Source organism: Schistocerca americana, chromosome X (genome assembly GCF_021461395.2).
Source record: "Schistocerca americana isolate TAMUIC-IGC-003095 chromosome X, iqSchAmer2.1, whole genome shotgun sequence".
NCBI lineage: Eukaryota > Metazoa > Arthropoda > Insecta > Orthoptera > Acrididae > Schistocerca > Schistocerca americana.
The window spans coordinates 587,862,957-587,877,774 of NC_060130.1; the positions used below are offsets into that span (position 1 = coordinate 587,862,957).

A 14,818-nucleotide genomic window follows, 5' to 3' on the forward strand; every position below is an offset into this window, starting at 1 on the left:
CCTACAAAACATGTTGAATCAGGTTTTTAGTCCTATGTTAAAGAATTAGTTTCTGATAAAACTACCAAATACAAGCACTTTTAGTGGTGCAAGTGCTTTGACTGAATTTTTTTAAAGACCTTTTGTATCTACCTTGCAGGCATAAATATATTAAATCATTCTTAGGAGAGTTTTTGTGGAAATGATGAGGTGTGGAAACACAGGTCCGACTAGATCAGTTTTGAAAACAATTCAAAACATTAGGTCAGCAAATAACGTTAACAAATTCCAAACCGCAATTCAGTCCTGACAGTCACAGAACACTGGGATCAAGTTGATATGTCTTGAATCCTCATTTTACTTTGAGATACAATGTGAGAACAGAGTATTATTTGGAAGGTTTAGAGTTCGATGGTATGTGTCTTAACAAATCAGAATCTTGTGGAGTATTTACCTATGCTCTGATGCCATCCATCATGCAGGGTGGATGGCAAAATGCATTTATAATTAGAATATATGTATGTTCTGTCATAAATATTAATTATGGCCACAAGAAGAGAATGCAATTTGCATATTTTCACAACTGTGTACATTGAAGTATGATTCTCATCTCTTCAAAAGTTAAAGCAATTTATGTGTATTTGGATTTCAGTACCTTTTCCAAAACCAAATAACAATCACATTTGTTGATCCACTATATTCCACACATGGTATTATTAAAACTGAAAAATCTTTTGTGGTACCTCCCGCCTGTTCTGTCATTTTGGCCACTTTTAATCCTCATTAATCTTCTGCGTTAAAAATGGAAATGGTATATGCACTGCTTTAGAGGCAAATATTAGAAGAATTGAAGTAGACATCAATCAGCTCTCAGAAAATTTTAATAATGGTATTTAACAGTTTGCTTCAAATAAAACAGTAGTATTTATTACCAAATTTGATTTGGGTGACAATTATGTAAGACAGGTCCTTCACAGTGGCAGGAAAATAAAGATTTTCAGTCATTAAACTGAAAGTTGTAAATGATCCAGATAAGAGAGGCATTTAGCTCATGGGGGACTACAGTAAATAATTTAAAAAAAAATGAACAGAAGCAGTATGTGTCACAGGTTTTATCTGAGAATCGCAGTAAGTTTCCATGGCATAAAAAGCAACTATCAAAGAACAAGGGTTTTTACAAGGAAATGCGGTTTTATGATCATATTTATGTCACAAATGTAGTGCACAGCAGCTTGATAGATGGTAGTAATCAAAGTTAATACAGTGCTTTTTCACATTTAGTTAGAAAGTTTTTTAACCACCTACATGAGAAAAAAATAAATATGACTTTTATGTATATTGAAACAAAGCACCTGGAGCAGATGATATACCCTTAAAATTATTAATATCCTTGAGAGAACCAACCATGACACAATAGCTCCACCAGGCAGGCAGGTTATACAAGACACAGGGAATATCATCAGACTTCAAGAAGGATGTAGTAATACCCGTACCACAGACAATAGCTCCACCAGGCAGGCAGGTTATACAAGACACAGGGAATATCATCAGACTTCAAGAAGGATGTAGTAATACCCGTACCACAGAAGCCAGGTGCTTCCATATGTGAACATTACAGAACAATCAGTTAATAAGTCATGGCTGCAAAATAATGGCATGTATTACCAACAGATGAATGGAATGATTTACAGACACTGCCCTTGGGGAGGAGAAACTTGGGTGAAGGGGAATATGGGAACACATGAGGCAATATTGATCCTACAGCTTTTCTTTAAATGTAGAATGAAGAAAGGCAGATCCACATGTATTGCACTTGTATATTTAGAGAAAGCTTTTCATGATGTTGATTGAAGTACATTCTTTCAAATTTTGAAGGTAGTGGGGGTAAAATACAAGGGGTGAAAGATTAGCTACAATTTATGTGGAAATCAAACTGTTGTTAAGAGTTGAAAGACATGAAAGGGAAGTAGTAATTGAGAAGAGAGTAAGGCAGGGTAGTAGCCTACCCCTGATATCACTGTATCTGTACACTGAGCAAGCAGTAAGGAAACCAAGGCGAAATTTTAAAAAGGAGAAGAAATAAAAATTTTGGGGTTTGTCAACAACACTGTAATCCCGCCATAAATGGCAAAGGATTTGAAGGACCAGTTGAACAGAATAGAATGTTTTTTGAAAAGAACTTATGAGATGAACATCAACTAAAGTAAAAGAGGGATGAGGAAATGTAGTAAATTAAAATACTAGGTTAGGAAATGAGAAACTAAAGGCAATAGATGAGTTTTTCTTTTTAGGCAGCAAAGTAAATGACAATGGCAGAAGTAAAGCAGGTACAAAATGTAGACTGGTAATAGCAAGAAACTTTCAGAAAGTATTTGCCTGGAGTTGGGTCATGTGGAAGTGACACATAGATGATAAAAAATGCTGACACAAAGAGTATAGAAGCTTTTGAAATGTGATGATGCAGAAAAATGCTGAAGATAAGATGAGTCATTAGGATAAACAATGAAGAGGTACTGAAACAAAATGAGGAGAAAAGAGATGTATGGGACTACTTGACAAAGAAAAGCTGATATGATGCATCTTGAGACATGAAAGAATAGTTAATTTGGTAATGGAAGAAAGTGTGGAAGGTAAAAAGTATAGAGGGAGGTCGAGGCCTGATTATAAAGCAGGTTTAGATGGACATTGGCTGGAGTAGCTATGAAGAGAGGAAGAGACTTTTGCAGGACAAGCAGCTGCTATCTGAAGGAAGATGGAATACTGTAGGGTGGTAAGGTGGACTACTATGTTCTTGACCTAGTTTGTGTGCCTCCCTATTGCTGAAGACCTCCACTATACAGTGGCCATCTTTACTCATTCTGTTGTAAACAAATATATGGGATTGATTAAGTCCCACTACCATTTCAAAAAAATCATAACTTGGAAACTATCAGAGATAGAGAACAAATGTTTGTTGTAAAATGTTTAGGAGCTTTCAAACTTTTTCCTGTTTGCCCTTTGTTGCAGATCTGACTTATGAGTGTGCATGAAAACGGTGACAAACCACGAGAAGGTGCACTGTGTCATCTGGCACGCAGAATCCATGTATGTGACAACGGTACTGCAGAATTATCAATGCCAGTACCAGAGGGCAAGGCAAGCAAAAGCAAAAATTTGAAAGAGATGAGCAGTGTCAAAGACATTCCTCGAAGTGGAAACAGCCCTTTGTCTCAAGCACATATTGACAGAGTACAATTTGTATTTCAATGCAGCCACCACAAGTCACTTCATTGTGCAACACACAAATTTCAGCAAAGAAGGTCAACTGCTCATTACGTGTTACGTAACCAATTACACCATTTTACATACAAAGTGCAAATGGTCCATGCATTGTTGCCAAATGATCTCCATCTGCAGTAGGCATTTGTGTTTTCCATGGTGGCCTCTATAGATGCTCACAAAAATTACCTGACAAAGTGCCTGTTTTCAGATGAAGCAATGTTCCACATTTCTGGACATGTGAGTCACCACAACATTGGGATTTTGGACTCCAACAACCCACACAACATCCATGAACACATCTGTGACAGCACAAAGCTTAATATTTGGCATGGCCTAATGCGCAATAGGGTGGTAGGCCCATTTTTCTTCATAGAGATATCCTTAAATCGCATTTCAACAACATGGGGTACCACAACATCGGAATTTGAATGAGTGGGATGCCCCACATAACATATTTCCTAGGAGAGGGATGGGTCATTATGATCTCATTGTATGGCCCCTATGCCCCTACATTCTCCAGATGGCACACCATTAGACTTGGTTTGGTGGGGTTACATCAAGGATCACATGTGCCAACACCAGTCCTTCGTGGGGGAGTCGCTACGTACGTAATAAACAGTATTCCATTTGAGTCCATAGATGTATCACAGCACTGCACTGAATAGATATTTGAATGTTGTGCAGCGGCAGTTGAATTTAGTGAAACTAAACTTCTAATTGATGCTGTTTATAGATCCCCTAACACTTACTTCAGAGCATTTCTGATCAAGGTAGAGAGCGTTCTTCATTCACGTTGTAGGAAGTACCAGAAATTAGTTATATGTGGTGACTTAAATATAAATTTTGTATATGATGGAGCAAGAAAAAGGATGTTGGTAGAGCTCCTAAATTCATACGATCTGATGCAGACTGTGTTTTTTCCAACTAGGGTGCAGGGAAACAGTAGCACAACCATAGACAATATGTTAATTCATTCCTCGTCACTAGATGGGCATTCTGTTAGTAAAAGAGTGCATGGCCTTTCAGACCACGATGAACAAATTTTACCGCTGAAACACTATTGTACTCAAACAAATGTAACATATAATTACAAACTGTGTAGGAAAGTTAATCCAACAGCAATAGAGAGTTTTTTAAACCTTGTCAAGGAACAAGAGTGGCAGGATGTTTATAGTGCCGATAACATAGATGATAAATGTAATGCTTTCCTTAATACATTTCTCATGCTCTTTCAGAGTTGCTTTCCATTATAACATTCTAAACGGGGTACTAGCAGTAATATGCAGCCCAGGTGGCTGAGCAGTGGGGTAAGGATATCATGTAGAACAAAGAGGGAATTATATTAAAATGTTAGAAGTAGTCACAATCGAGCTACAGTAGTCCTTTACAAACAGTATTCTAAGGTGCTTAAAAATGTTATTAGGAAGGCAAAGAGTATGTGGTATGCAAATAGAATAGCTAATTAGCAGGATTAAATTAAAACCATATCGTCAGTTGTGAAGGAAGTGTCTGGTCAGCAGCACAAGGTTGATGATACAGTCAGTTCATAGTAAAAATATTTCTGTTACTGATAAATCAGATACATCAATCGTTTTCTGAGCATTGCTGATGACTTAAATAAAACTTCAGTTTCTACAGGGAATCATATAATTCTCTTGGCAAATTTCTTTCCAAGACTGATGTCTCAAATATTCCTCTGTGGTACAGACAAGGGGGAAATTGGGTCAATAATTAAATCACTGAAGACTAAGGACTCTCATGGTTATGATGACATGCCTAGCAGAACATTATAGTACTGTGCTGCACATGTTAGCCCTGTATTTAGCCATATTTGTAATTTTTCCTTTAAGAATGGTCAGTTTCCTGAGCGATTAAAGTATTCAGTAGTAAAGCTGCTTTATAAAAAGGGACAAAGAGATAAAGTAGACAATTTTAGACCTATTTCTATGCCATCGGTGTTTGCTAAAGTTATTGAAAAGGCTGTGTATGTAAGGATAATGGATCATTTTATATCACACAATTTGCTGTCACATGTACAGTTCACCTTTAGAATTCGTTTAACAACTGAAAATGCTATATTCTCTTTTCTCTGTGAGGTTCTGGATGGGTTAAACAAAAGGTTTTGAATGCTAGGCATATTTTTTGATTTAACTAAGGCATTTGTTGTGTTGATCACAAAATATTGCTCTAGAAATTGGACCATTACGGAACATGGAGAGTAGCTCGCAATTGATTCACCTCTTACTTTAGCAACAGACAGCAAAATGTCATTATTCACAGTGTTGAGAATGGCTTTGATGTGGGGTCCGAGTGGGGTATGTTTAAGTGGAGGTGCCTCAGGGATCAGTGTTGGGGCCACTCCTGTTCCTTATTTATATAAATGATATGCCCTCTAGTATTATGGGTAACTCTAAAATATTTCTGTTTGCTGATGACACTAGCTTGGTAGTAAAGGATGTTGTGTGCAACATTGGCTCTGTTTCAAATAGACCAGTTCATGACATAAGTTCATGGCTTGTAGAAAATAAGTTAATGCTAAATCACAGTAAGGCTCAGTTTTTACAGTTTATGACACACAATTCAACAAAACCTGACATTTTAATTTCACAGAATGGGCATATGATTAGGCCTAGTGAAACTGAACAGTTCAAATTTCTAGGTGTTCAGATAGATAGTAAACTGTCATGGAAAGCCCACATTCAGGATCTTGTTCAAAGGCTTAATGCTGCCATTTTTACTATTCGAACAGTATCTGAAGTGAGTGACCATGCAACAAAAAAATTAGTCTACTTTGCTTATTTTCATTCGCTTATGTCGTATGGTATTATGCTTTGGGGTAACTCTTCCCATTCTAAAAGGATATTTTTGGCTCAGAAACGGGTCGTTCGACCCCTGTTCACAAGCATGGGTATTTTGACATTGGCTTCTCAATATATACATTCTTTACTGTCATTTCTTGCTAACAGTATTACCTTATTCCCAAGAATAAGCAGCTTTCACTCAGTTAATACTCAGCAGAAATCAAACCTGCATTTGGATCAGACTTCTGTAATTCTTGTGCAGAAAGGCGTGCAGTATAGTGCTGCATCCATTTTCAATAAGCTACCACTCAAATTCAAAAATCTTAGCAGTAATCCACGCGCTTTCAAATGGAAACTGCAGTGTTTCCTCACAGGTCACTCCTCCTATTCTGTCAAGGAGTTCCTTGAAAATTAAGCTGATTCTTGTTGTATTGTTGACTGCGTTGACTTGAACTTACGGACTAACTTTTTTTGGGTTCACAAACATTTTATTTTTATCTGTTATTACTTTTATGTTGTAATTTCATATACTGACACATTCTATTACCTTGGAGATTTGCTCCTCAATTCAGTCCTATGGAACTTGACATCTAAATAAAATAAATAAAATGTTGCAATCAGAACTATTGATGATGCAATGTTGACTTGCTGACTCGTACTAGTGCAAACCTCTAATATCATCTTGAGAGAGTGGGGGCACACACTGATATTCTGGCACAGCAGTACAAAACTATGAGAGCTGCTAATTTTTTTTACAATAAACCCTGATTTTCTATCTTAAATAGTTTCCAAGTTATGATTTGTTTAAATGACAGCAGTACTTTATGGATACCTTGTATTAATAAGTGGAAGCTCCAGTGTCTTTCTGTTCTGAGATTTGGAAACCATGTGTTTAAGACTTTTTGTACGTGTGTGTGTGGAAGGGGGGGGGGGGAGGAGTTGTAAATGACAGTTTTTTTTCTTTTCACTTTAAGGCATTTCTTTAAAATGTGACAGTTTCACTAATGAAATAATGTTTGGTCGGCAGTTCCTCAATCGTAAAAACACCCATTTTGAGAAGTTAAAAACAAAAAATAATCTATCCAGTTGGAAAACCCATCACTGATGTTATGAATGTTACTAGTTCAGTGACACTGATATAAAAGCTTATGAGAACAATCTATTTTCACAAATACCACCTTCTGACAAAGCAGAGCCATTTAAAACAAGAGGTGATGTTTTTTTGGTTCATCATGGTTCTCATACATCCACCCAATACTTCTTTATTTGTTGGTTCTCAATGAAAGCAACGAAATTTGATTAAACAGAAGAAAATATTAATAAAGATAATTACATGCAGATCAAATTTTTAGACCTGTTTTACATATTACCTCCCGTAAAATGGAATTCTTGCTTTTGTAGCATTCTGCTTGAGTTGGTCATAAGCACCTGCACGGAATGTGTCTGCGCAAACCAAGCATGCTTTCCAATTCTTCTTCAAATAGTGGTAAGCAAGTTTTGTACAAGTTGTTGTCTTTCCAGAACCTTGAAGCCCAACGAACATTATAATATTCGGTTTTCCTTTCACAGGCTGGTGTGCTTTCACACCTGGATCGACTAACTGAAAACAGCAAATAGCATGACAGTAATATAATCCAATAGGTAATTACAATGAATACAAACTTCAAGAAAATTACACAAAATTTGTGAATCATTTTCAATAGAAGAATGTAAACCAACATACGGTTGGACCTGAGGATTCACTGACAGTTATACTGCTTCAGTCAAATTACAATGAAAAACTGAACTTAGATTTAAAAAGTGCTGTTGAATATGGAAACAGAGAACAAGATTTTGCATGTGATTTATTCTAAAAATGAACACTACTAAAAATTTTGACATATGGCAATGGTGGCTAACTCAACAAATTTCAGTGATGAAATCTCTTCTGGTATCAGCTGACTAACAGATTTTTAAAATACTGGGTATTTCAATGCAAATTCATCTGCATAAGTCACCACACAGAAAGAGTACTTTGATTTTACAATCCACTTTTTTCTGCAAGGAAACTAAATAATATTGAACATAATTACTATAAATAAATAAAATATAATGTTCTGTCACAAAATGATAATAGTTTACTTCTATAACTTGACTGGGACTCTTAAGTTAATGAAACATTTAATTTTATGTCATTCACCATGTGAACATTATGAAAGATTTCTTACATAACAATAGCCTGCATGGTAAATTATGTGATTATCCTTGTTAAGTACCATTCTCACTCTCTGTGTGAGGCAGTAATGCACTGGGATTTAAAACCAACCTTAACGAGCTCCTTGAAGACAGCACTCTGTATCATTCTCCTCTTATTTAAACCACCTGCCATTTCATCAAAATCTATAACCGAGCGTACATTCTCACGAAGCTTCTTTACCAATCTTATATTCACATCAGCTTCTAGGAGAGCAGCACATATCTCTTTTAGCATAGCATTGAGGACCTGAAACAATAAGCAATGAAAGCACATCATTTCTGCACAATCTTGGTAATATTAACAACTTACTAAGCTATTCTGCTGACTGACATTCCATGAGTAGTTACTGTTTTTTTCCTTTTCATACTTGGTACCTGTCCAAAGTACTTTTGGTACTGAACACTTGCCAATTACAAAAAAATGGTTCAAATGGCTCTAAGAACTATGTGACTTAACATCTGAGGTCATCAGTCCCCTAGACTTAGAACTACTTAAACCTAACTAACTTAAGGATGTCACAAACATCTATGCCCGAGGCAGAATTGAAACCTGCGACCATAGCAGCAGCGCAGTTCCAGACTGAAGCACTTAGAACTGCTTGGCCACAGCTGCCGGCACATGCCAATTACATACAATATTTTATCCTGGTGGTAACTGACAGAGCTTTAAACTTGAAGTATTAAAAGTGAAAAAGCATCTTGATCTTGCAACAACATTTCCATTTAAATCCATTCTTTCACTTGAGTTACTAATCCAGTTGCCAAGATATTACAACTGTTCACCATTATTGGCACTTGTGCAGTTATCCATTTCTAAGGCTTTAACTGAGTTTATTTTTATGAAAAGTGTTAGGTATTTGATTTTATCTTGGTTAGTCACTAACTCAATCTTTCATGCATGTTTGAACTGTGAATTACATTATTTTACAAAATATATACCCTTCTTTCTTAGCGGTACTATGTTACCTGCATATATGAGACATTTATATGCCATGCAATCCAGTTGGAGAACCACAACCAACCACTGTCTCCACATCTCATAACCCTACTTCATTACAGAATTTACAGTGTTGATCCTCAAAATTTGATTACAACTCGTAAGCTCTTTGCGTCCAACTGAGTCGTCTTAGCAAACTTTATTGGCCAGTTAAAGACATTCGTGTCTCTATACAAACAACAACCATATGTTGCCATGCCCAACCCTCCCCCCCCCCCCCCCCCCCCCCCCCAATAAAAAATCATTGAAAAAGAAATGCACAGTTTTGTTATACACCCAATGTTGCCGAAGGTACAATTTTGTTGTCAGCAGTGGAATGTATGGTTTCAAGAAGATAAAGCAGAGATTGAGGGGCAAATTGGGAAGGAGGTTTGTAAGTTATGCTAAGAAATTGGTCCTTCTAGTTTTTGCTGTCAACCCTTTACTTTTCTAAATAGGTTTCATTTCCACAAGCCAACTCCAAATTTCACATATCATACTTGTGAAGCCTATGGATTAAAGAGTGCATGTATATTCCAACTTCCTTCTAATAACTGCTGGTGTCTGATCATTATCAGGCAGCTAAATTTAAAAAAAAATTCATGTTGCCATTCACCATACATTTGGTGATGTTCCTGCCTCAAATATCAGTTTTGGCCATTGTCGTACTGAAAGTATCTTGTGGATTTAAACAGTTAATTAGTTCGTAAAAATATTCTCTCCAGTTGGCTGTTGTTCAGCATTTACTAATTTGTTTTTCCCCTCTCAAGAGCACTTTCTCACACATTTAAGATTTTGGACAGCTACTCCCTTGTCTCCATTCTTCGAATTAAATGTTTTTATGTTCTCACACAGTAATACATTGGTTGGTTTATTGTGTCTCTTTATTTTAGACACTACACTGTACATCACAGTACTTGAACTTTTAATACTTACTTGGCAGATGTAATTCTCATTATCCGCCTTAACTCAACAGCATCCAAGTGGTAAGAATTCTAAATATGCTGAAAGTCATCCATGCTAACCTCACTGGCAAAGCTCCCACTAACTGTTAAATGTTCATGTTGTATCGTAAGTTCTTCACTGTTGCAGAAGATGGCTACAGGATGCAACCTCTGTGGGAAAAATTCCTGTATCACACAGCCTCTGTTCAGCACTGAATAGTACTCACTGAAACCAGTCTGGAAGTGGCTGATGAGTTACACAGGTTCAAGAATACAACTTAGGTGACAGTTCATCACATGCTCCAAAATCTTTCATATGTAGCAGGTAACAACAGAATCATTACAATACTAGAGGATATAGAAACCTTTTCCCGCTTTAGTAGAGATATTTTACTGGCTTCCTGTCACAAGCTGAAGTAATTTCTTTCAGGCCAAATAAAATTAAAAAGTCCAAGACGGATACCTGCAGATTTTATAGGTTGATTTTGCAATACATCATTCTAGTTTCTAGGCCTGGCACTGTAACATTAGCCAATGTTAGAAGGCATTTCACATTCCTTATAGATAAGTGACAGCTGTACTATTTCTGGTTGGTTTTCCTCATTTCGCCACAGCAACAACCAATGTTTATTTACCTTTACCAGAGATCCCACAGACTACAATACAGTGGTAGCTGGTGTGGAACAAATGATTGATGTTATTAACTTCTATCATGATCTCCAGCTTTCTATAGTTGCTGTACTTGATTTTGCTCTTGTTATTTGAAATACTGCAATGTCTTCTGTTGCCAGTTTGCATCTGGACCTCTGCAGAGCAATCTGCTTGCCCCTAACGTCAGAAGGTAGTCTATCTTCAAATCTGATTCAATGATTTTTTGATGAATGGTTTAGTGACTTAGAGGATCACTCTGATACAGACAGCTGGACGAACAGCATCCATTTCACACTGAAATGTGTGTATCTTCATGACCTCCTTTGAAGCAGGCAAGTAAACGTAAGGAAGTAGTCACTTGAATGCAAATGGTTACAACAACCTAAGAACAGTATCCACAAGAGCAAGTAAGAAAAAGGAAGAGGAGAGGCCCATGGCTGAGATCAACTCAGTTGCAATGCTGAGGTGTGTCCCTTGCCCACTGTACAAAAGACGCATTTCCTTATGGAAGAAAGGAACAAGTTTTAACATACTGTTGACAATAGGCATAAGAGACAACAGCACAAGTTGGAAAGGATAAGGATGGGAAAGGAAATTCACCTTGGCCTTTTCAAAGGAACCATCCTAGCATATATACACAATATGATCAAAAGTATCCGACACTCCCCAAAACATATGTTTTTCATATTAGGTGCACTGTGCTGCCACCTACTGCCAGATACTCCATATCAGTGACCTCAGTAGTCATTAGACATCATGAGAGAGCAGAATGGGGCACTCCGCGGAACTCATGGACTTCGAAGGTGGTCAGATGATTGGGTGTCACTTGTGTCATATGTCTGTACACGAGATTTCCACACTCCTAAACATCCCTAGGTCCACTGTTTCCAAAGCGATAGTCAAGCAGAAACATGAAGGGATATGTGAAGCACAAAAGCATACAGGTCGACCTCGTCTGTTGACTGACAGAGACCACCAACAGTTGAAGAGGATCGTAATGTGTAATAGGCAGACATCTATTCAGACCATCACACTGGAATTCCGAACTGCATCAGGATACACTGCAAATACTATTATATTTAGGCGGCAGGTGAGAAAACTTGGTTTTCATGATCGAGCAGCTGCTCGTAAGCCACACATCGTGCTGGTAAATGCCAAACGTCGCCTTGCTTGGTGTAAGGAGCATAAACTTTGGATGATTGAACAGTGAAAAAACATTGTGCGGATTGACGAATCACGGTACACAATGTGGCAACTCAATGGCATGATGTGAGTATGGCAAATGCCCGGTGAATGTCATCTGTCAGCATGTGTAGTGCCAACAGTAAAATTCGGAGGTAGTGGTGTTACGGTATGGTCATGTTTTTCATGGAGGGGGTTTGCACCCCTTGTTGTTTTGCACGGCAAGAGCACAGCACATGCCTACATTGATGTTTTAAGCACCTTCTTGCTTCCCACTGTTGAAGAGCAATTCGGGGATGGCGACTGCACCTTTCAACATGATCGAGCACCTGTTCATAATGCACGGCCTGTGGCAGAGTGGTACACAATAGTAACATCCCTGTTCTGGTACCGCGCGCTGCGGAATTTGGATCCGCGCCAGACGTCATGGACGTCGAAGACCCATAGAGGTCGCTGCACCATAAGCTGTGGCGGCGCGCACCTCCTGGCCTGCTTTTAGTGTGGGGGTGCCACCAGTGGAACACGTGGTCCCAGCGGCCAATAGCGGCGCCCCCGAGAGCGTACTTAATCACCAGCCACTCGCACATCAAGTCAGTCTTATCTCGCTTACGTCGGTTTGCACCTCGCTTGCGCTAGACTGCTTTCTTCCTGGTTCGTGTACGAGTTTGTTTCCTTGTGACTCTGTTGTTTGGTCTTGTCATATTCGTTCTCTCCTACATTGGTTGTGTCCATTCTTTTCCGTTGTGTTGTTGTTCGCGGGCCTCTCCACGCTTTTCGCGTGCTACCCCGCGACCGTCCTGGTCGCAATTACAACACCTATAATGGACTAGCCTGCACAGAGTCCTGACCTGAATCCTATAGAACATATTTGGGATGTTTTGGAACACTGACTTTGTGCCATGCCTCACTGACCGACATTGGTAACTCTCCTCAGTGCACCACTCCCTGAAGAATAGGCTGCCATTCCCCAAGAAACCTTCCAGCGCCTGATTCAATATATGCCTGCAAGAATGGAAGCTGTCATCAAGGCTAAGTGTGGGTCAACACCATACTGAATTCCAGCATTACCGATGGAGGGCGCCACGAACTTTTAAGTTATTTTCAGCCAGGTGTCTGGATACTTTTGATCACATAGTATACATCTACAGGGATTCTCTGTGAATCATACTTAAGTGCCTGGAAGAGCATTCATCGAACCATCTTCAAAATAATTCTAATTATTCCACTCTCAAACAGTGCACAGAAAAAATAAACACCTATATCTTTCTGCCTGATTGTTGATTTCCCTTATTTTATTATTATGATCATTTCTCCCTATGTATGTCAGCACCAACAAAATATTTTCACATTCAGAGGAGAAAGTTGGTGATTGAAATTTTGTGAGAAGATTCCTCTGCAAAGAGAAAAACTTTTGTTTTAATGATGTCCACCCCAAATCCTGTACCATGTCCATGACACTCTCTCCCCTATTTCTCGATAACACAAAATATGCTGTCCGCCTTTGAACTTTCCCAATGTACTTGGTCAACTGAAGGCTGAAAAAATGGTTTTTTTCTGTACATTTCACAGTTGCTGACGGGCTGCAATATGTTAAAGATTCGTACTCGGTCAACCCTATCTGGCGAAGATCCCACACCATGAAGCAGTACTCCAAAAGATGACGGGCAAGTGTAGGGTAGGCAGTCTCTTTAGTAGATCTGTTGATCTTCTAGATGTTCTGCCAGTAAAACCCAGTCTTTGGTTCACCTTCCCTCACAACAATTTCTATGTGTACTTTCCAATTTAAGTAGTTCATAATTGCAATTCCGAGTTATTTACTTGAATTTACAGCCTTCATATATGATTGATTTATCATGTAACCGAAGTTTAACAGCTTCCTTTCAAGCACTCTTGTGGATCACATCACACTTATTATGTAGTGTCAATTGCCAATTTTTGCATCATACAGATATGTTTTCTAAATAATTTTGCAATTTGTTTTGATCCTCTGATAACTTTACTAGATGGTAAATGACAGTCCATCTGCAAACAACCTAAGACTGCTGCTCAGATTGTCTCCTAAGTCATTTATATAAGTAAGGAACAGCAGAGGATCTACAACACTATGCTGGGGAACACCAGAAATCACTTCTGTTTTATTTGATGACTTTCTGTCAATTACTATGAACTGTGACCTCTCTGACAGGAAATCATGAATCCAGTCACGTAACTGAGACAATATTCCATAAGCATGCAATCTGATTACAAGCTGCATGTGAGGGATGGTGTCAAAAGCCTTCCGGAAATCTAGAAATACAGAATCAATTTGATATCCCTTGTCGATAGCACTCAACACTTCGCGTGAGTAAAGAGCTAGTTGTGTTTCACAAGAACAATGTTTTCTAAATCTGTGTTGACTGTGTGTCAACATACCATTCTCTTTGAGGTAATACATAATATCTGAATGCAATATATGTTCCAAAATCCTGCTGCATATCGACATTAATGATATGGGCCTGTATGTTAGTGGATTAACCATTGACTTTCTTGAATACTGGTGTGACCTGCGCAACTTTCATGTTTTTGGGTACGGATCTTTCGTTGAGCGAGCGGCTGTATCTGATTCTCAGAAGTATGGAACTGTTGTATCAGCATACTCTGAGAGGAACCTTATTGCTATACTGTCTGGACCATTTACGTTGCTTCACTACTCCAAGGACATCTACTTCTAAGTTATTCATGTTGGAAGCTGTTCTTGATTTGAATTCCAGAATAGTTACTTCATCTTTGATGAAGGAATTTCAGAAAGC

At 38.2% G+C, this 14,818-nt stretch overlaps 1 protein-coding gene across 1 annotated transcript in view; it reads right to left on the bottom strand.

Moving 5' to 3' along the window:
- The window catches only part of LOC124555189 (signal recognition particle 54 kDa protein), a 53,672-nt gene that overhangs the window by 17,745 nt on the left and 21,109 nt on the right, over positions 1-14,818 (bottom strand). The window contains exons 2-3 of the mRNA XM_047129031.1: positions 8,347-8,523; positions 7,412-7,641 (exon numbers count right to left, since the gene is read on the bottom strand). Coding sequence (XP_046984987.1) covers positions 7,412-7,641; positions 8,347-8,523 — 407 coding nt within the window. The remainder of the gene's footprint in view (positions 1-7,411; positions 7,642-8,346; positions 8,524-14,818) is intronic.